The sequence below is a fragment of the Mandrillus leucophaeus genome, unplaced genomic scaffold (genome assembly GCF_000951045.1).
Source record: "Mandrillus leucophaeus isolate KB7577 unplaced genomic scaffold, Mleu.le_1.0 Scaffold125, whole genome shotgun sequence".
NCBI classification, from domain to species: domain Eukaryota; kingdom Metazoa; phylum Chordata; class Mammalia; order Primates; family Cercopithecidae; genus Mandrillus; species Mandrillus leucophaeus.
Window position 1 is genome coordinate 2,179,001 of NW_012100876.1, and position 23,498 is coordinate 2,202,498.

General features: G+C 40.7%; 1 protein-coding gene across 1 annotated transcript in view; it reads left to right on the forward strand.

The window, feature by feature from the left end:
- AMFR (autocrine motility factor receptor, E3 ubiquitin protein ligase) overlaps positions 1–23,498 on the forward strand; it is a 47,202-nt gene that overhangs the window by 8,593 nt on the left and 15,111 nt on the right. The window contains exons 4-9 of the mRNA XM_011971906.1: positions 850–890; positions 1,053–1,185; positions 2,941–3,074; positions 4,220–4,330; positions 9,340–9,530; positions 12,693–12,796. Coding sequence (XP_011827296.1) covers positions 850–890; positions 1,053–1,185; positions 2,941–3,074; positions 4,220–4,330; positions 9,340–9,530; positions 12,693–12,796 — 714 coding nt within the window. The remainder of the gene's footprint in view (positions 1–849; positions 891–1,052; positions 1,186–2,940; positions 3,075–4,219; positions 4,331–9,339; positions 9,531–12,692; positions 12,797–23,498) is intronic.

Genomic DNA, 23,498 nt, shown 5'->3' on the forward strand with positions numbered 1-23,498 from the left:
TCTCTCTTCTCTCTTCTCTCTTCTCTCTTCTCTCTTCTCTTCTCTTCTCTTCTCTTCTCTTCTCTTCTCTTCTCTTCTCTTCTCTTCTTTTGCTTTTGACAGAGTCTAGGGTCTGGCTCTGTCACCCAGGCTGGAGTGCTGTGGTGCAATTTCTGCTTACTGCAGCCTCCACCTCCCGAGCTCAATCCATCCTCCCACCTCACCCTCCCAAGTAACTGGGACTACCGGCACGTGCCCCCATGCCCATCTAATTTTTGTATTTTTTTGTAGAGATGGGATTTCACCATGTTGCCCAGGCTGGTTTTGAACTCCTGAGCTTGAGCAATCCTCCTGCCTTGGTCTCCCAAAGTGCTGGGATTAAAGGTGTGATGTGGCTGGCCTTATTTTGCTTTTGCTTGCTTTCATTCTTTTTTCTGCTGGTGGACAAAGGGAGTGCACAAAGCACTAGGGAGAGAGCAGGTCCTCATGTCTACGATAGCAGTACCTGAACTATACTTGGAGTTACAGCATCACCCTTCTGAGTAATCAGTGATAGTGACTTAATGCTGTGTGAAATAGAATTGATGGTCAAACTACCAGGATAAACCTCAAGATTGTAGGGGGATTCCCAGGGGATAAGTGTAATTGGTTGTCACTTATTAACAGGACTTTTCCTCAATAAAAGTTGAGTTTCTATGTCATAAAAATATTTTATGGAACTTTGAAGCAGAGAAAATAAAATAATGGGTAAACTTGAACAATCTGCTTTTTAATTGAACTGAGAAATGTTTGTCTTTTATCATTTTATAAAAATAAGTTTGGTCTGAGCAACGCTAAATTTTACTAAAAAGAAAATATCCTTTTTTATAGTCTCTTCTTGTGACAGTGAGGACTGCGCATGTGATTTTACGGTGAGTGAAACTGGAGAGGGAGGTGATTGAGGCCTACTCATACAGTTGATTTTAAGATGTAGCAGGTATGAAATATATAAAAATCTGACTAAATTACAGTATGATTAAACCAAATTCAGTTGTAACAGTAAATTACTAAGGTGTTTTCTCTCTTCATTACAGATACGTAATTCACCTCTGGGACCTCAATCACGAAGGGACGTGGGAAGGAAAGGGGACGTACGTCTATTACACAGACTTCGTCATGGAGCTCACTCTCCTGTCCCTGGACCTCATGCACCATATTCACATGTTGGTAAGTTTCCTCAGAAGACGCTCTAACAGAGGGCAAGCCTTTCAGAATCAGGAACAGTAACGGTTTCTTTATTAAAAAATGAAACTTTAGGAATAAGATGCGGATGGACTACTTAAAAGACTAAAAATGAATGTGGCTGCAAACCCTCCCTCTTTTTGCCACTGGGTGTAAGGCAGTGCCGTGGAATTGCTTTGACTGGTGCCTAACTCAGGAGGTGTTTGTTGTCCTGGGAGACTTAGTTAACTCTGCTGACCAAGTCAATAGATTATTCTTTTAGCATGAAAGTAAGGAGCTGCCTTTCCCCAGTTTCTATGGCTTTAAATATTTAGCAGTTACTTTGTAGGTGGTAATGGGAATTCCTGCAGTGTTAGCTACTTCATGGATTCATACATTTTCCATCTTTGTAATTAAAAAAAGTCTTTATACTTAATTCCTACATTCCTACTACCATCATTGTTTACATTTTACTTTGATACGTTAGAAGTTACAGTGTCATAGATCTGCTTCATTGGTTGGCCTTTCAGTGATCTAGTAATGGTGAGAATTAAAATAGTTGGTGGGCAGTTTATTTAAATTATAAGCCCAGTAAGTATCATTTAAAAATTATTGGGCTAGACATGGCACATTTCTAAGTCTGCTTTTTGAAAGAAACTTTGAAAACATACTTTTTAAAGAAAGCATGTAATTCTTTTTTTTAAAAAAAGAGGCTCGGCCGGACGTGGTGGCTCACGTCTATAATCCCAGCTACTGGGGAGGCTGAGGCAGAGAATTGCTTAAACCTGGGAGATGAAGGTTGCAGTGAGCTGAGATCGCACCACTGCACTCTAGCCTGGGCGACAGGGTGAGACTCCATCTCAAAAAAAAAAAAGCCTCCCTCCCCCCTCAAAAAGGGGACAAATGGCCAAAGATAACTCTTAAGATTTTTTTGTCTTCTTTTTTTAAATTTTAATTTTTTTCCTCATGCTTGTTTCCTGAAGATTTTGTTGTGTTTAACTGCTTCTTTTAACAGTTTTCTTTTTATGTATTTGAGTACATACCTTCATAAATTGAGATATTTTAGACATATAGACATATAGTTTTTAAAAAAACTGATGTATTATGAACATTTTCCTATGCTAGCATCAGTTCTTCTAAGCCATTTTAATACTTTCAGGATAAAAATGTCTTCAGATAGCTGTACCATGATTTAATAAACCACATCTCACAGTGGGTTATTTAGATTATATTCGGTTGTTTGCTATTTCACATTTTTACATATTTTTTATCATGTATTAGTTTGATAAAATTAGTTATATCTTGCTTTTTTTAATCTAATACTGTCTTCCCATAATTGACCTTCAGAACTGTTATATATACAAATATAATAGTGTAATATGTAGTTGTATAATATAAATAAATGTAATTAATGAGTATATAATTTTACATTATATAAGTTTACAACCTAACTGTTCTTCTGCTGGGCATTTTGTTCATTTTCATATTTTCTCTTTTATAATTTCATGGATAGACATCTTTTTGCATAAAGCTTTTCCGTTTCTGATGAGTTTCTCAGGAAAGATGACTGGCAGTGGAGCACTTAGGCAGACGAGGATGTGCCTTGTTTCGAGTAATGAGATACATCTGTGTATTTCCTTTCTGAAAAATATTGCAGTTCACCATCACCAACAGTGAAGAACTTCTGCTGCATACTGCGCCTTCATCACTAGCAAGTTCATGTTCACTTTTACCGTGTATTTTACTCTCTTTCTTTCTAAGTTATTTGGCAACATCTGGTTATCCATGGCTAGCCTGGTCATCTTTATGCAGCTTCGTTACCTGTTTCATGAGGTGCAGCGTCGAATTCGTCGGCACAAGAACTATCTGCGTGTGGTTGGGAACATGGAGGCCAGGTGAGGAAACATAAGTTGATGTTGCCTAAGTTTACTCATTTTAGCTTTTTAATAACAACAGATTCCAGAGTATGTCAGAATGTATGTTTGTAAACTGCTAACAGAGTGGTGGAGAGGAGAGGCTCTGGAGTCAGACTGCCCGGGTGTGAATCCCCGCTTAGGTGCTGGGTGATTTGGGGCAGTTTACTTCATCTCTAAATTAGGGATGAAAACAGAACCTTCTGCCTGAACTTTTGGGAGAATCTGGTGAGATAATTCATGTATTTAGAATAGTACTGGGCACATAGTGCTCAGTATTAGGCTCTTATTTGTCATGATTTTATTGTCATTATTATCAAATAGACGCTTCATTGGGCTTCTGTCCTGCTCATTTCGTGAAAGTGGGTCTCAATTATTCTCTGCATATGCATGTTTACACACACATACTTAACCTCATTGAAGGAGGCACTCTTTTGCCAAGCTGAGGCTAAACCATGCCTGGAGGTGCAAGATTAATGGGTATCCTCTTTGTGTCCAGGGGGACAGCCTGGATCACTTCTTTGTGGCCAGGGACACAGATTGGATCTCTGGGGGCCTTACTTCTCTGATTTGTCTGGATATGTTCTCCGAGGTCTTCACTAACAGCAGTCATTGTTATTATTACTATTTTGGAGACGTCGTCTCGCACTGTCACCAGGCTGGAATGCAGTGGCGCAATCTCGGCTCACTGCAACCTCCGCCTCCTGGGTTGAAGCGATTATCCTGTCTCAGCCTCCTGAGTAGCTGGGATTACAGACGCCCGCCACCACACCCGGCTAATTTTTGCGTTTTTAGTAGAGACGGGGTTTCACCATGTTGGTTAGGCTGGTCTTGAACTCCTGACCTCATGATCCTCCTGCCTCGGCCTCCCAAAGTGCTAGGATTACAGGTATGAGCCACCGCACTTGGCCTAGCAGCCATTATTTAGACAAAGTTCCTGTGCATAAGTTTCTCACTCACTTTTTAATGGGCTTTGAAGGTAAATTATATTTTTGATTATCAAGAATGTTTTGCTGAACACGCTTTCTCTGTAACTGTGCTGTGATATAGGCGCAGTCTATCAAGTGGTGTTTAGTGTGTGTGTGGAACTGACCAAGGTTCCTGCTGGGCTTGTTTTGTTTCCACAGGTTTGCAGTTGCAACTCCAGAGGAGCTGGCTGTCAACAATGACGACTGTGCCATCTGTTGGGACTCCATGCAGGCTGCGCGGAAACTGCCCTGCGGACATCTTTTCCACAAGTAGGAGCTTTGTGAAGGGCCTTGTGGGACGGGTGTTCTGTCCAGGGTGTGTGGGTGCTTTTTGTACCCAGGCTTGAGACTCATCCTAGTGGAGGAGTGGGGACATTACCTCCGCCTGGCCTTGCTGCTGGCACTGTGTGTTCTGGGAAGCTCTTGGGTGTCCTTCTTTGTTCCTTAGCCTCTTCCCTACATCATAGGACTGTTTCCCTCCCATAGTTTGCCATCTTAATTTCTGGGTATGGTAGCTGTCTTCATATTTCTTCTCCATTTTAGCTCTGAAGTACAGCAAATATGTCTGTAAGATTTAAAAGAAAGGATTAGCAGGGAGTTCTTATTTTCAGACAGCTTATTATCTAACTGGGAGAGAGAGAATATATAATTTTGCATTTGTATATGCCCAAAAGAAGCCTAAAATCTCACCAGAGAAGTGGATTGAGATGGGGAGTAGACCAGGACCACTAAACAGCACAAAAGAGCTGTGTCTGTTATCAAGGATTACAAATAGTCTCTTCTGTAATCCTTCCAGATGGAAGTAGATCTAAGATGTCACTGGGGCTCTGTCTGTCTCACATAAATGACTGTGTGTATAAGTTTGATGTTTTGATGTTAATGGACCTTGAGGTATCTTTTGGCCTTTTGCATGTGTTTTCAATTTTGCATATTGGGAAAGTTCTGATCTTTGCATCTTTAATCTTCCTTTCTTTATTTTATAGTCTCAAAGAGTTTTTCTTCTTTTTCATATAGGGCTTTGGAGCTAGAGTCTCAGTAACTCAACACATTGTTGACAGAATTTTTTTCTTTTTTTTCTTTTTTTTTTTTTTTAATGTGCTGAGTGCTGTGTTAGGCTCTGGGGATAAAATGAAAATGACTAGTGTGGTCATTGCTTTCCTGTAGCTTACAGTCAAACGGAGGATTCAAACGTGAATCAGAACCAGGCATATTTATGAATTTTAAAGTATCAATGAGATAAGTGCTTTAAGGCAAAGGAACATGGTTCTTGAGAGCTTGTAATGAAAAAATCTGACTCAAACTTGAAGGAAGTGACTCTTGAGGATAAGTAGGAGTTAAGTCAACAAAAGGAGGGATCAGGTGGTACTAGGTACTTGAGAGAGAGAGTGCATCTGTGCAGCAGGAAGAAATGGAAGAGACTAAAAGAGAAGCTGTGTGGCTGATCCCAGAGAGTAAAGGACAGGGGTGTCTGCTGAGGCAGAAGACACATAGGCAGGGTCTGGAGGACCATTGGGAGTGGTGAGATGCTGTTGAACATTAAGTAAGGATTGGCGGGTAAGATTTGCTGTTTGAAGAGATCCAGGGGGATTGGTTAGTAATGGCTGCAGTGGTTCAGGGGTAATCCTAGCACTTTGGGACACTGAGGCAGGTGGATCACTCAAGGTCAGGAGTTTGAAACCAGCCTGACCAACATGGTGAAACCCCACCTCTACTAAAAATACAAAAAAATTAGCTGGGCGCAGTGGCGGGTGCCTGTAATCCCAGCTACTTGGGAGGCTGAGGCAGGAGAATTGCTTCAACCTGGGAGGTGGAGGTTGCAGTAAGCTGAAGTCACGCCATTGTACTCCAGCCTGGGCAACAAGAACGAAACTCTGTCTCAAAAAAAAAAAAAAGAAATTGTAACTTGGACTCTGGTGGTAGAAGTAGAGTTAGTGAGAAGACAGATTTGAGGGGATCAGGAAGGATGTGGTGCTAGACCGGCCAAGGGAAAATGAGGAATGAAAGAGGTGCCAGGGTTTCCCTAGTTGTGCGGGTTGGACAGTTGGGTGTAGAGCGGTGCACGTTCGTTGAAGTTGGGAAGACCAGGGAATTTGCACACATTTCTCAAAATTATTTCAGTTAGCCCCTAAGGAGCTTGGAGGCTAGTTGGGAAGAATAAACTCAGAATAACTCTATTTTAGCTCAGAAATAATATCTTCAAGCATATGTTAGATTCTATGATTTAATTTCTTTGAGGCAAAATTCAGATAATATACATTTAACCGTTTTAAAATGTACAGTTCAGTGGCTGCTAATGTGTTCACAATGTTATGCAACCACCCTTCTCGCTAGTTTCAAAACCTTTTTATCACTTCACAATAGCGCCTCATAGTCACTAAGTAAGCACTCTTCATTCCTTCCTTCTCCATCGCCTGGCAACCACTAATCCACTTTCTGTCTCTATGGATTTACCTATTCTGGACATTTCATATAAAGGAATCATATAACGTGACTTTTTGTGACTGACGTCTTTCGCTTAGTATTTTTTGAGGTCATCCAAGTTGTAGCATGTATCAGTACTTCTTTACTTTTTATGGGTGAATTTAAGTAATTTTATAAATTAAACAATTAGTTTATCCATTCATCCGTTGGTGGACATTTGGGTTGTTTCCACATTTTGACTATTGTGAATAATGCTGGTAGGAACATGTGCTTGTGAGAAGTATCTGTTTGAGGACTTGTTCCCACTTCTTTTGGGTATATGCCTAGGAGTGGAATTTCTGGATCACGTGATAATTCTGTTTAACTTTTGAGGAAATGCCAAACTGTTTTCTACAGCAGCTGTACCACTTGATATTCCCACCAACAATACCTGAGGGGTCTAGTTTCTTCATACATCTTGCCAACACTTGTCATTTTCTATTTTTGTTATTATAGCCATTCTTGTGGGTGTGAAGTGTTATCTCATTATGGTGAATTTTGTTTTGTTTTTTAGTAATAATTCTTAAATATAGTTTTTTTATTCTGGTAAAATATAACAAAAAATTTACTGTTAGCTATTTTTAAGTATATGGTCTGGTGGCATGGAGTATAGTCATATTGTTGTATAGCCTTCATCACCATCTATCTCCAGAACTTTTTCATCTTATGAAACTGAAATTGTCTCCAGTATACAGAAAGTCCCTCTCTGTTTCTCCCGAAGCCCTTGGCAACCACCATTCTATATTTTGTCTCTATGAATTACTCTAGATACCTCTGTTGGCTTTGGGTTTAGTTTGCTATTTTTCTGGTTCTATAGGCATAAAGTTAGGTTTTTGACTTGAGAGCTTTCTTCTTTTTAGGCATTTTCTGCTACAAATTGGCCTCTGAGCATTGCTTCCACTGCATCTCATAAGTTTGGATACGTTGTGGTTTTGTTTTCATTTGTCTCAAAGTGTCTCATTTCCCAAAGTGATTTCTTCTTTACTCAGTGGTTGCTTAAGAGTTAGGATTTAATTTTAAAACACTTATCTGCCTCGGGTTGAGTGAACAAATAGTTGTTAAGATGTGCTCTTGGTTGGCTTTACTTTGTAGCTTTGGGAATGATTGTGTGCTGAGAATCTAAGGCAAATTCATTTTAATTTGTGATAAAAGTAATGCCTATATTCTTGCAGACACAATAGCTAGATAATTTGTTGCTATAGAGGATATTTTTACAACATTTCAGAGTCCAGTGAATAGATCCGTTTTCTCTCTAAAGTTTGATTTCTCTCAGTTAAGGAACTCTAGCATTTTTTTTTAAAACAGAAAACTATATCTAACTAGTTGTACTCACCTTGGAGTTTTTAGGCTGTTATATTTAATGTGGGAGGATTTTGCACTCTGTGAAATAAATTTAGATTTGCTTATAAAAAGTATGTCACAGTGTAGCGTTATTGGAAGGCAAGGATCTTGCATACTTTTGTAATCCCCCGCAAGGCTAATGTTATTCTACTAGTGGTGTGATTTCAGGGTGTCACTAGGAGAAGTGGACTTAAAAAAAATCACTTATTTGACTAAATTATCACAGACAAATTATAGGTATTTAATTATTGCAAAATATGATAGAGTTGGGTATATACATACAGACAGATGACATTATTTTGGAACACGACTGTCACACACTCTCATGACACGGAGTGAGTAAGAAGTAGCTCTATCTTGGCCTCTAGGAAACTCCTGTTACTTATGTACCATTTGGTTGCTGGAGACTCTGAGGATTATCGTATTATGGTGAGGTTTTCCTTTATAACTTTATATCTACACATGTTCATAGATATTTAAAAGAAGATACAGCATTTTTATTGAGTGCCTACTTGCGCCCTTAGAGAAAGATAACAAATTCTCATAAAATGGGAGGGACCTTGGAGATTAATTCATCCAGTCATCTCATTCTTTAGTGGAGAGGACTAGTCAAGAGAGGCTGAAGGGTTTGCCTGGATCACACAGCTAGTTAGAGGGAGAATTGGGACTGATCTCACATTTTCTGCTTCTTACTCTAGTATCCTTTCCTTTAATGGACACCTCAAGTATTTACTGAGTGTCTACCATAATTAAGGCATTATCATCTCCTGAGAGAGGTCAAAAGAAGCTTCAGCCTTGTTGGGAAAGCAGCATGCAAAGAGAAGAGGGTGGAGGAGGTTGAGGTGCTGAATGGAGAGGAGAAGTTACAGGTGAGCCAGGGGAACGGGGAGGTAAGGACCTGTAGGGCTGTCATGCTTAAGGAAAAAGCAGATGGGAGGTCTTAGCAAGTTTGGTGCCAGATAAGTGAGTTGGAAGGAGAGGAGCTTGAGTGAATGAGTGAGATTTTTGACATCAAGATTTTGAAGACAAGGCCAAGGCTATGACTGTGCTAGTGGTAGCTAAAGCAGAGTGAAAGATGTGAGCGTCAGAGTGGAGGACTCAAGGATATGAGAGGCCAGGGTGTTGGATGATTCAGCCACATGGATTTTGAAGTAGCCAAATAGAATTGGATGAGAAGATGGTGAGCCATGCTAGGAAGTCCCATTGAAAAGGGGTCACAACCAGGAGCTTGGTAGATGACTTCATATGGTAAAGAATTCATGTCCCCAGCAGGACACGCTGGAAGTGTATTAAAGTGAAGTAGGGCAAAGAGGTAATGTCCATAAATGCTTCTCAACACTTAAATCTCACTAGTGGTGGAGAGAAAATCAAATTGGAGCACATTTGATAGATCCAGAGTACTTCTGGGTGAATTCTCACAAAGTATGCTAAGGAACAATCGAGGATGCTGACGTATGTTCTTTTGGACTTTTTGGTAGCTCCTGTCTTCGTTCCTGGCTAGAACAAGACACCTCCTGTCCAACATGCAGAATGTCTCTTAATATTGCCGACAATAATCGTGTCAGGGAAGACCATCAAGGAGAGAATTTGGATGAGAATTTGGTTCCTGTAGCAGCAGCCGAAGGGAGACCTCGCTTAAACCAACACAATCACTTCTTCCATTTCGATGGTTAGTTGGTTTCAACCTCTAAAACTATACCTAAGGGATGTTCTCCCCTAGGCAGATACTATTTTAATTATAAATTGCCCTGTACAGACCAGTTTAATATTATACAGTCATGTGCCCCATAACGACATTTCAGTCCATGACAAACCGCATATACGGCAATGGTCCCATAAGATGATAATGGACCTAAAAAATTCCTGTGGCCTGGTATTTACTACAATTTTTATCATTATTTTAAAATGTACTCATACTTACATAGAAAAAAAATTTACTGTAAAGCAGCCTCAGGCAGGTCCTTCAGGAGGTTCCAGAATAAGGTATTGTTATTCTAGAAGATGACAGCTGCATGCGTGTTACTGCCCCTGAAGACCTTCCAGTGGTACAAGAGGTGGAGGTGGACCACAGTGATACTGATGCTCCTGACCTGTGTAGGCTTAGGCTAATGTGTGTGTTTGTATCTTAGTTTTTAGCCAAAAAAATTTAAAAAGTAAAATTAAAACTTTTAGAAATAGAAAAACGCTTGCAGAATAAAAAAGAAAATATTTTTAATAGCTTACAGGGTGTTTGGATTTTAAGCTAAGTGTTACTACAAGAGTCAAAAAGTTAAAAATTAAGTTTATGAAGTAAAAAACTTATAGTAAGCTAAATTTAATTTATTGAAGAAAGAAACATTTTGTGATGAATTTAGTGTAGCCTAAGTGTATGGTGTTTATAAAGTCTACAGGAGCACACAGTAATGTCCTAGGCCTTCACATTTCACCACTCACTGACTCACCTAGAGCAGCCTTAATCCTGCAAACTTCATTCCTGGTAAGTGCCCTATGCAGGTGTTTTGTTTTGTGTTTTTTTGTACCATATTTTTACTACATGTTTTCTATTAGATATGTTTAGATACACAAATACTTAGCACTGTGTTACAACTGCCTCCAGTACAGTAACATGCTGTACAGGATTGTAGCCTAGAGCAATAGACTATATCATATAGCCTGGGTGTATAGTAAGTTATACCATTTAGGTTTATGTAAATACACTCTATGATGTTTGCACAACGATGAAATCACCTAGCAACACATTTCTCAGAACGTGTCCCTGTTGTTAAGCTACGCATTGACTGTATTTCAATTTTAATTGAAAACATTTAGGTGGGATGGATGGATAGACAGATGGATAGAGATAGAACAAACAGAGGGATGCCAGGCATTTTGCCCGATTCCATGTCAGTATGGGCAGGGTGGGGCAGAAGGGTGGAGAAGTAAAACTGAATCAACCATGCCTTCGAGGAGCACACTTAATTAGCTCAATAGTTAACCTTTCCTAATAATGTATTGCATTTGTGTAGCATTTAAGCATATAATGAAGGATCATTGAGAAGCCTTTCTAGTGAGTACCACAAGCAGAATCAGAGCTGGAACCCTGTTGCTTTGTCCATAAAATATAAATGTTCTGCCTCCCAGCAGTGTTAAAAGGAGCTGTAATGAAAACCACACTTAAAATTCTAAGGCTGTGACATATCAGGGTCTGGTTGATCATCCTTCCTTAATTCACATTAAGCTGCTGTTGATTTTCAACAGTCCAGTACCGCTAAATTCTGTGAGTTCATGTTTATAATTATTACTATAACACAAGTGTCCCTGGAATTTTGTTAGCAGTAGTGCTATTCACATCCCCAATTTGAGTTTCAAGAATGGGGTACAGTGGGGATGGTGTCATGTTGGTGAAATCCTTCAAAGAAAGGACCAGGGGGAGTAGAGTCATAATTTCCAAAAGAGTAGGTGGGGCTACTTGGCTGGCTGCGCCCAGAATGTTAGAGGGGTTTAGGGGGCCTGGTTTGGTGGCTGTGAATGAAGGGCTCTTCCAGGTAAAACTTCTGAAATATACTAGCAATATTGGAGATGAGACCTGGCTATCCAATCCATTATTTTATGAATTATGACTACTAAAACTTTAGTCAAAATAGATAAACTCAACTTTATTTCTCCCTAGTTAGTACATGAAATAAGTATCCATTTCTTAAATGGGTACATTTTGTTTGTACCCATCTCAAGACCTTTGAGATGGCCATTCCACTTGATTTTCTTCCTTTTTTTTTGAGACGGAGTCTTACCCTGTCTCCAGGCTGGACTGCAGTGGTGCGATCTCAGCTCACTGCAACCTCCGATTCCCTGGTTCAAGCGATTCTCCTGCCTCAGCCACCCAAGTAGCTGGGATTACAGGCATGTGCCACCATGCCTGGCTAATTTTTGTATTTTTAGTAGAGACGGGGTTTCACCGTTCTGGCCAGGATGGTCTCGATCTCCTGACCTTGTGATCTGTCTGCCTTAGCCTCCCACAAGTGTTGGGATTACAGGTGTGAGCCATTGTGCCTGGCCACACTTGATTTTCTATTCCATGCATCAGAGTTTCTTTGTGAAGGAATGAAAAGCAGCCTTAAACGTGTAGCTTGATATTGGGTTGTTTTACAGCCTATTCTTGGTGCTGTTGTATCTTGGGCTCCTGTTTTCTTCGGGAAATAACAGAAGTAGCAGACTTTTTGGTGCTGTTAGTCTACAAGCCTGTGTTGTAGAATAGCATGATTTAAAAAGAATTTTGAATCAGAAAACCAAGGCTTTTAAGATTAAAGAAAAAATACTTCCTGAAAGTAAATGTGAAAATGCCTCCAAATGAATAGTCATTTGTGTAGCTCGTGAAAGAGAGGAGCCAAAGCTCATGTGTTATAGAAGCTTAGAGCCTTGAAAAGCTTCTTCATCTCCCAGGCTGAGCGCATGAGGGTGCTGGGCTGGGCTGCATCCAGCCCCCCTGGAAAGCAGGATTGCTCAGCAGTGAAGGGTTCTAGGGCTTGCCTGTCTGGCTTCACATCTTGGCCATCATAGTTAAACTGTGTGATCTTGGACAAGTCCCCTAACTTCTGAGTGCCTCAGAGACCAAAGACCAAGGGTATTAGTGCTATATCTTTGAGAAGGATACTAGGAGAATGATAATAGGAGGTACCATGTGGGATGTAGTGAGGATTAAATGAGCTAGTCCACGTGGAACACTTGGCATGAGAGGCCTGCCATATAGGAAGCCCTCAGTGAACACCAGCCATTACAGCAGCTGCTGTGAGAGCAGATGATGGGGGAAGGAGTCAGGGCTCTGAAACTTATGCTGGATTCTTGTTTGTTTCAGGGTCTCGGATTGCGAGCTGGCTGCCAAGTTTTTCGGTTGAAGTGATGCACACCACCAACATTCTTGGCATTACACAGGCCAGCAACTCCCAGCTCAATGCAATGGTAAGGCCTGCTAGCTGCTTTAAGAGGATGACTAGGAATTAGGAGGGAAGGAACAGCTACAGCGTGTGTGTTGGGTATATGACCTTGTTGGTCTTACTCTGCTCTGGCAGAATAGAAGGAATTTTAGGGGCTTCTTTTTATTTACTGGGACTGTTTACATTCCTGTGTTTTAAATTTTGAAACTTTCATTTTATTTCTTTGGTGGATAATCTAACCTTTTCTGAACACTACTAGGTTCACTCTGTTGTAATCTAGGCCTACCTTGGGACTCCTTTGATTTTAGCCAAAAAAAAAAAAAAAAACCAATTTTTTTTTTTTTTTTCTGGAGACAGGGTCTTCCTTCATTGCCCAGGCTGGAGTGCAGTGGTGCAGTCTTGGCTTACTGTACCTTCTACCTCCTGAGTTCAAGCAATTCTCCTGCCTCAGCCTCCCGAGTAGCTGGGATTATAGGCATGGACCACCATGCCTGGCTAATTTTTATAGAGACGAGGTTTCACCATGTTGACCAGGCTGGTCTCGAACTCCTGGCCTCAAGTGATCCGTCCGCCTTGGCCTCCCAGAATGCTCGGATTACAGACGTGAGCCACTGCATATAGCCTTTAGCCAAAATATTTTGGGGAATTATCGACTGGAGTGAACGATGTGCCTTACATTAAAAATTTTATGAGGCTGGGCACTGTGGCTCACTCCTGTAATCCCAGAGCTTTGTGAGGCCGAGGCAGGCAGATGGCTTGATTGCCCAGGAGTTTGAGGCTGCAGTGAGCTATACTCACACCATTGCACTCCAGCTTGGGTGACAGAGTGAGACCCCATCTCTAAAAAAAGCAAAGAGACTGGGCATGGTGGCTCACGCCTGTAATCCCAGCACTTTGGGAGGCTGAGGCAGGTGGATCACATGAGGTCAGGAGTTCGAGACCAGCCTGGCCCATATAGTGAAACCCTGTCTCTACTAAAAATACAAAAATTTGCTGGGCATGTTGGCATGCACCTGTAATCCCAGCTACTTGGGAGGCTGAGGCAGGAGAATCGCTTGAACCTGGGAGACTGAGGTTGCAGTGAGCCGAGATCACACCATTACACTCCAGCCTGGGCAACAAGAGTGAAACTCTTGTCTCAAAAAAAAAAAAAAAAATTGTATGAGGCTCACCAAATGTATGTTTTTGTTCCCCATCTTTTCCTCCTTCGCCTCCAAAAATTGTGTGTGTGTGTGTGTATGCATGCACGTGTGTATGTGCCTTGAAATGTTGAGATGTGTTGTTGGCTCAAGGATATTGTTTGAATACTTCAAGTTTCTTTGTATTTTTCCAAAGCAATGTGTTATTATTTTACAATGATGAAGAAACATGTGCAAACCAGTGCAAATCCAGTGCAAACCACCTTAGTCCTGCTTGGATTAGGGCCTCTGGCTGACCTGCATAAGCCCGGCCAGTGCTTTGGAAGGTCGTTGGTTTATTCATTAGTTAATCCTTATTGACTGACTGAACAAATTTGAGCTGAGAGCCTGTTCCTGAGACAGGCACTGTGGCGAGCATAGCACCTGCAATGTCAGTAAGGTAGACTCAAGTCTTACTCTCAAGTAGGGTAGATACTAACTGGGGAGACAGGTCATAAATATAAATAAGATGACTGCTGATGGTGATGAGTGCTCTGGTAGCAGTAAGGTAGGCAGTGTGGTGGAGTGGGTGGGTAGAGGCAGAGGAAGCATTTTAGAGGAGGCATTTGGAGATGTTCTGTTTGAGGGGTAATATGTATGCTAAAACAGGAAGGATGAGATGGAGCTGGATCGGGGGAGGAGGCAGTGGAAACAGTAGGTGCAAAGGCTATGAGGTAAGAAAGTGCTGGGAACTGAGAAAGGTCATTATGGTTGGGGCCTAGCAAGTAGGGAAGCAAGACTGTGATATAAATTGAGATTTCAGAGCCAGAACATGCAGGGTCTTACAGGCCACAGGCAAATTTAGATCTTGTAAAAGTATTAGAAGGCCATTCAAAGCTTCTTACAGACCCCACCACCACGACCAGGGGACTGACAGGACATTTAACAGAATGATTTTGCTTCTGGGAGGAGGATGAATTATAGAAGGTCAGAAATGGAAGCAACAGGACCAGCAATTAGGATGTTGCTGCAGTAGTCAAGGCAAACTCACATAGGGGCTTGCACAGGGGTATTGGTAATAAAGGTGAAAAGAAGTGGCAGGTTTAGGACAGTTTTATAAGATGAGCTGGCGGGACTTGGTGCTTTGGTTGGATATGGGGGATGAGAGAAGTGGCGAAATGGAAGCTGCCTTGTTGGGTTTGAATTAAGCAGCTGAGTTGACAGTGGTACCATGTACTGAGATGGGAAGACTCGGGAGGAACAGGCATGAGGATGGGTCACGGTGTTCTGTTTGGGTAAGTCTGCGATGGTCTGTAGGCAGTTCTAGACCTCAGTGAGTAGATCAAGTGAGAGATGCACATTTGGGAGATTGAAGCCTGGAGGTGACATCTAAAGCAGGGGGCAAAGAGAAGAGGGCCAACATCTGAGCTCTAGGTCCTGCCATGTTCAGAGGTCTGGCAGAGGGAGGAGCCATGACAGCTGGTGGAGAGGGAAAAGACCAGGAGAAGGTGGCAGCACAGCACAGAGGAGTTGGGTTTCCAGGAGGGAAGAGTCAAGCGTGTGGAATTCTTACAAGATGAACTCATAGAAGTGCATATTGGATTTGGCAGAGTGGGAGTGATTGATTAGCTGGAAAAGAACCAGCACTTTTCATGGCCCAAGGGTTTGGACACTAGATTGTGGTAGATTGAAATGAATGGGAGCTGAAGAAATAGACCATACCAGGAAGTATGTTACGAAGAAGGACACAGAGCAGTAGAGGTGGTAGCTTGATAGGAGTGTGGCATCCAGGGGAGTGTTTCATTTGTTTAAGATTTTTTGAATAGATCATTTATTTACAAGTTCAGAACCTAGAGAGGAGTATACAGTGAAGTCATGCTCCCATCTTTTTCCCATGTGCCCAGCTTCTACGCCCCCTAACAGCCTGGGTTAGTTTCTTATGTATTATGTTGCTCCAGAAGGCTTATAGGCACATACAAGCCAATGCTAGTACATATTCTTTTTCTGACAGACAAGATTAAGAAAGTGAATTTTTAAAAAAATTTTTCTATTTTGGTAAAATACATTATATCTACTATTTTAATATTTTTCAGATGCACATTTCAGTGGTATATTTACATTGTGCAACTATCACCACTGTCCATCTGCATAACTCTTTTCATTTTGCACAATCAAAACCCTGTACCAAGCCTGTCCAACCTGTGGGCTGCATGTGGCCCAGGACAGCTTTGAATGCAGCCCAACATAACTTTGTGAAGTTTCTTAAAACTATGAGGTTTTTTTGCCTTTTTTTTTTTTTTTAAAGCTCATCAGCTATCGTTAGTGTTAGTATATTGTATGTGTGGCTCAAGACAATTCTTCAGTGTGGCCCAGGGAAGCCAAAATATTGGATACCCTTGCTCTATACCCATTAAACAGTTAACTACTAATTCTCCCCTCCCTCTAGCCTTTGGCAACCATTATGCTACTTACTTTCTGTATGAGTTTAACTACCTAGGTACCTCATATAAGTAGAATTATACAATATCTGTCATTTTGTGACTGGCTTATTTCACTTAGCATAATGTCATCGTGGTTTATGTTGTAGCTCGGGTCAGAATTTTCTTCCTTTTTAAGGTTGAGTAATACTTCATTATATGTATATACCACTTTTTATTTATCTATTAATCTGTCGATAGACATTTGCATTGCTTCCACATTTTAGCCATCATGAATAATGCTACTGTGAACATGAGTAGGCATATATTTCTTTGAGACCCTGCTTCTAATTCTTTTGAATACTCATGAGCCTTTTTTGTTTGTTTTTAAGACTAATTTTTTAGAGCAGTTTTAGGCTTACAGCAAAATTAAGAAGGTACAGAGATTTCCTGTATACCTCCTGTGCCCACAGACGCACAGCCTTCCCCATTATCAACATCCCTCAGCAGAGGGCACGTTTGGTACAGTTGATAAACCTGTGTTGGCACATCATAATCACCCAAAGTCCATAGTTTACATTTGTGTTCCCTCTGTAGGTTTGGACAAATACATAGTGACATGTATCCACATGATATAGAGTATTTTCACTGCCCTAAAGATTCTGTATGCACTCTCTGCCTTTCCTTTCCTCCCCCTATCCTCTAGCAACCACTGATCTTTTTACTATTGTCATAGCTTTGCCTATTCCAGAATGTCATACAGTTGGAATCCTGCAGTATGTAGCCTTTCAGATGGCTTCTTTCACTTAATTATTTGCATGTATGTTTCCTTTATATCTTTAAGGGATTGATAGTTCATTTCTTGTTAGCACCAAATAATATTCCATTGTCTGAATATACCACAATATGTTAATTCATTCACCTACTTAAGGACATCTTGGTTGCTTCCAGGTTTTGGCAGTTATGAATAAAGGTGCTATAAACATCTGTGTACAGGTTTTTATGTAGACATAAGTTCATAACTTCCTTGGTTAAATGCTGATATGGTTTGACTGTGTCCCCACCCACATCTCCTCTTGAATTCCCATGTGTTGTGGGAGGTACCCAGTGGGAGGTAGTTGAATCATGGGGGCAGGTCTTTCCCATGCTGTTCTTGTGATAGTGAATAAGTCTCACAAGATCTGATGGTTTTTAAAAAGAGGATTTCCCTGCACAAGCTCTCTCTCTTTGCCTGCCGCCATCCACATAAGATATGACTTGCTCCTCCTTGCCTTCCACCATGATTGTGAGGCCTCCCCAGCCATGTGGAACGTCCGTTAAACCTCTTTCTTTTGTAAACTGTCCAGTCTTGGGTATGTCTTTATTAGCTGCGTGAAAATGGACTAATACAGTAAATTGGTACCAGGAGTAGGGTGCTGCTGTCAATACCCAAAAATGTGGAAGCAACTTTGGAACTAGCTAGCAGGCAGGGGTTGGAACAGTTTGGAGGGCTCAGGAGAAGACAGGAAAATGTGGGAAAGTTTGGAACTCCCTAGAGACTTGTTGAATGGCTTTGACCAAAATGCTGATAATGATATGGACAGTGAAATCAAGGCTGAGGTGGTCTCAGATGGAGATGAGGAACTTGTTGGGAACTGGAGCAAGGGTGACTCTTGTTATGTTTTAGCATAAAGAATGGCAGCATTTTGCCCCTGCCTTCGAGATTTGGGGAACTTTGTACTTGAGAGAGATGATTTAGGGTATCTGGCAGAAGAAATTTCTAAGCAGCAAAGTGTTCAGGAGGTGACTTGGGTGCTATTAAAGGCATTCAGTTTTAAAAGGGAAACAGCATAAAAGTTTGGAAAATTTGCAGCTTGACAGTGTGATAGAAAAGAAAATCCCATTTTCTGAGGAGAAATTCAAGCTGGCTGCAGAAATTTGCATAAGTAACCAGGAGCTGAATGTTAATCCCCAAGACAATGGGGAAAGTATCTGCAGGGCGTCTTCACAGCAGCCCCTCTCATCACAGGCCCAGAGGCCTAGGAGGAAAACATGGTTTTGTGGGTGGGGCTTAGGGTCCCTGTGCTGTGTGCAGTCTAGGGACTTGGTGCCCTGTGTCTCAGCTGCTCCAGCCATGGCTGAAAGGGGCCAGTGTAGAGCTTGGGCCTCTGGCTTCAGAGGGTGCAAGCCCCAAGCCTTGGCAGCCTTCAGGTGGTGGTGAGCCTGCAAGTGCACAGAAGTCAAGAATTGGGGTTTGGGAACCTTTGTCTAGATTTCAGAAGATGTATGGAAACACCTGGATGCCCAGGCAGAAGTTTGGTGCAGGGGTGGGGCCTCCATGGAGAACCTCTGCTAGGGCAGTGCAGAAGGGAAATGTGGTATCAGAGCCCCTACACAGAGTCCTTGCTGGGGCACCACCTAATGGAGCTGTGAGAGGAGGGCCACTGTCCTCCAGACCCCAGAATGGTAGATCCGCTGACAGCTTGTACTGTGCACCTGGAAAAGCTGCAGACAGTCACCACTAGTCCATGAAAGCAGCCGAGAGGGAGGCTGTACCCTGCACAGCAGCCACAGGAGTGAAGCTGCTCAAGACCATGGAAACCCATCTCTTGCAATCAACGTGACCCAGATGTGAGACATGGATTCAAAGGAGATCATTTTGGAGCTTTAAGGTTTGACTGCCATACCTTATTTCGGACTTGCATGTGGCCTGCAGCCCTTTTGTTTTGGCCAATTTCTCCCATTTGGAATGGCTGTATTTACCCAATGCGTATATCCCTATTGTATCTAGGAAGTAGCTAACTTGCTGTTGATTTTACAGGCTCATAGACAGAAGGGACTTGCTTTGTCTCAGATGAGATGTTGGACTGTGGACTTTTGAATTAATGCTGAAATAAGTTAACACTTCGGGGGACTGTTGGGAAGGTGTGATTGGTTTTGAAATATAAGGACATGAGATTTGGGAGGGGCCAGGGGCGGGATGATATGGTTTGACTGTGTCCCCACCCCAGTCTCATCTTGAATTCCCATGTTTTGTGGAAGGGACCTGGTAGAAGGTAGTTGAATCATGGGGGCAGGTCTTTCTCCTGCCATTCTCATGATAGTGAGTAAGTCTCACGAGATATGATGGTTTTAAAAAGAGGAGTTCACCTGCACAAGCTCTCTCTCTTTGCCTGCCACCATCCATGTAAGATGTGACTTGCTCCTCCTTGCCTTCTGCCATGATCGTGAGGCCTCCCCAGCCATGTGGAACTGTAAGTTGATTAAACCTCTTTTTTTTGTAAATTGCCAGTCTTGGGTATGTCTTTATCAGCAGTGTGAAAATGGACTAATACAAAATGCTAAACAGCATGATTGCTAGATCAAATGGTAAAATTGTTTAGTTTTCTTAGAAGCTGCCAAATTGTCCTCCGGAGTGGCTGTATCATCTTGCGTTCTCACCAGCAGTGAATGAGAGTTCCCGTTACTCCATATCCTCCAGCATTTGGTGTTGTCAGTGTTCCAGATTTTGGCTATTCTAATATATATGTAGTGGTGTCTTGTTTTACTTTGCATTTATCTAATGACATATGATATGGAGCAACCTGTTGTATTGTTATTTGCCATTTGTATATCTATCTTTGGTGAAGTATCTATTAAGGTCTTATACCCATTTTTTTGACGAGGGAGGTTTTTTTTTTATTGTTGAGCTTTAAAAATTCTTTGTATATTTTGGATAGCAGTCCTTTATCAGATGTGTCTTTTACAAGTATTTTCTCCCAGTCTGTGGCTTGTCATCTTATTTTTGACAGTCTTTTGCAGAACTTTTTACTTTTAATGAAGTCCAGCTTATCAATTATTTTCTTTCATGAATCGTGCCTTTGGTGTTGTATCTAAAAAGTCATTGCCATACCGTAGGTTATTTATTTCTCTGTTATCTTCTAGGGGCATTATGGTTTTGCATTTTACATTTAGGCCTGTGATCCATTTTGAGTTATTGTGAAGAGTATAAGGGCTGTGTCTAGATTATTTTTTTGCATGTGAATGGCCAGTTATAGCACCATTTGTTGAAAAGGGTATCTTTTCTCTGTTGTATTGCCTTTGCTCTTCTGTCGAAAATCAGCTAACTATGTGGGTTTAGTTCTGGGCTCTCTGTTCTGTTCCATTGATCTATTTGTTCTTTTGCCAATACCACAGAGTCTTGATTGCTGTGGCTTTGTAACAAGTCTTTTAGGCAGGCAGTGTCATATCCTCCAACTTTGTTCTTCTTCAATATTGTATTGGCTATCCTGAGTCTTTTGTCTCTTCATATAACCTTTAGAATCATTTTGTCAATATCCACAAAATAACTTGCTGGAATATTGATTGGGATTGCATTGAATCTGTACGTCAAGTTGGGAAGAATGGGCATCTTGACAATATTTAGTCTTTCTGTCCATGAACATGGACTATCTCTCCATTTATTTCATTCTTCTTTGTTATCATTTATCAAGATTTTGTAATTTTCCTCATATAGATCTTAAACGTATTTTGTCCTAAATATTTTGTTTTGTGGGGGTTAATATAAAGCATACTGCGCTTTTAATTTCAAATTCCACTTGCTCGTTTCTGTATATAGGAAAGCAATTGACTGTAGTATTGTTAACCTTGTATCTCACAACTTTGCTTTAATTGCTTATTAGTTCCAAGAGTATTTTTATCAGTTCTTCCAGATTTTCTACGTAGACGAGCATGTCATCTGAAGAGTTTTATTTCTTCCTTCCCAATCTGTTTACCTTTTCTTGTCTTACTGTATTAGCTTGGACTTCCAGGATGACATTGGAAAGCAGTGGTTAGATGGGACATCTTTGTCTTGTTCCTGATCTTAATGTGAAAGCTTTGAGTTTGTCACCATTAAGCATGATGTTAGTGGTAGGGTTTTTGTCGATATTCTTTATCACAGTGACAAAGTTCCCCTCTATTCCTATTTTACTGAAAGTTTTTATCATGAATGGGTGTTGGATTTTGTCGAGTGATTTTTCTGCATCTATTGATAAGGTCATGTTACTTTTCTTTTTTAGCCTGTCGGGAATATTGAATTATATTAATTTATTTTCAAATGTTGAACCAGCCTTACGTACCTGGGATAAATACCACTTGGATGTAGTGTATAATTATTTTTATACATTGTTGGATTTGCTAATATTTTATTGAGGATTTTTACTTATGTGTTTATGACAGATATTGGTCTGTAGTTTTCTTGTAATCTTTCTCTGGTTTTAGTATTAATGCTAACCTTATAGTATGAGTTAGGAAGTATCCCTTCTGCTTCTATCCTCTGAAAGAGATTGTAGAGAATTGGTATAATTTCTTCCTTAAATGTTTGGTAGAGTTCACTAGCGAACTCATTTGTGATAGGTGTTGTAGTCTCCAAATCTATTTGTTTCTCTTTGTGGTTCTTTTAATTTTTGCCTCAGTTTGTCTGACGCTTTGTTGTTAGGTGTATATACTTTATTAATTAATTTAATTTAATTAAGTAATTTATTTTTTGGAGACAGAGCCTCACTTGGTTGCCCAAGCTGGAGTGCAGTGGCCCGATCTCGGCTCACCGCAACCTCTACCTCCTGGGCTCAAGCGATTCTTCTGCTTCGGCCTCCTGAGTAGCTGAGATTACAGGCATGTGCCACCACACCCAACTAATTTTTGTATTTTTAGTAGAGACGGGTTTCACCATGTTAGCCAGGCTGGTCTCAAACTCTTGACCTCAAGTGATCTGCCTTCCTCGACCTCCCAAAGTACTGGGGTTACAGGCGTGAGCCACTGTGCAGCAGGTATATATACTTTAAAGATGCCATGTCTTCTTGGAGAATTGACCCCATGATCATTTTGTAATGCTGTTCTTCATCCCTGATAACTTTGCGTGCTTTGATGTTTGCTCTGTGAAAGTAATATAGCTGCTCCTGGTTTCTTTTGGTTAGTGTTGGTGTGGTATATTTTTCTTAATCCATTTTCTTTTAATCTGTATGTGTCTTTGTTTTAAAGTGGGTTTCTTGTAAACAACATTCAGTTAGGTCTTGGTTTTTTTTTATTTACTCTGACAACCTCTCTTATTTGGTACATTTAAGTCATTGATGTTCAAAGTGATTATTAATGTATTTGGATTAATAACTACAATTTTGTTAATGTTTTCTATTTGTTGCCTTTGTTTTTTGTTCCTATTTTTGTCTTCCACTCTTTCTCTGCCTCTTGTGGTTTTAATTGAACATTTTTATAGAATTCCATTTCTCTCCTTTCTTAGCGTATTAGTATACTTCTTTTTACTTGTTTTAATGCAGGGTTGTCCGATCTTTTGGCTTCCCTGGGCCACGCTGGAAGAAGAAGAATTGTCTTGGGCCACACATAAAATACACTAACACTAATGATAGCTAATGAGCTAAAAAAAAAAAAAAATTAAAAATATCTCATAATGTTTTAAGAAAGTTTATAAATTTGTATTGGGCTGCATTCAAAGCTGTGTGGGCCATGGGTTGGACAAGCTTGTTTTAATGGTTGCTCTAGAGTTTGTAATATACATTTGCAACTAATTCGTTTATTTTCAGATAACACTGTACCACTGCATGGGAAGTGTGAGTACCTTTTGATAACAAAACAATCCTAATTCCTCGCTCCTGTCCCTTGTATCATTGTTGCCATTCATTTCACCTGTATGTGAGTACATAAGCACACACACGCACGAGCACACATAAACTGAATGCGCTGTTGCTGTTATTTTGAACCGAATGTTCTGTTAGATTAAGGAACAGTTTTTGTTTATCTTTATTTATACCTTCTTTGATGCTCTTCCTTTCTTTATGTGGAGCTGAGCTTTCTGACCTATATCGATTTCTTTCTCTCTCAACAATTTTTTATTTTTAACATTTTTTGTAAGGCAGGTCTCACAGCAATGTATTCCCTCAACTTTGGTTTGTCTGAGACAGTCTTTGTTTCTGCATCACTTTGGAAGGATAATTTTGTGGGGTATAGAATTCTCTGTTGGTGAGTCTTTTGTTAACACTTTAAATGTTTCCCTTCGCTATCTTCTTGCTTGTGGGGTTTCTGAGGAGCTGTCGATGTCATTCCTGTCTTTGCTTCTCTAGAGGTAAGGTGGTTTTCCCTCTGGCCTCTTTCAGGATGTTTTTCTTAATCTTTGATTCTCTATAATTTGGATTTTATATCGTTGGTGTCCTTTTTTTTTTTTTTTTTTTTTTTTTTTTTT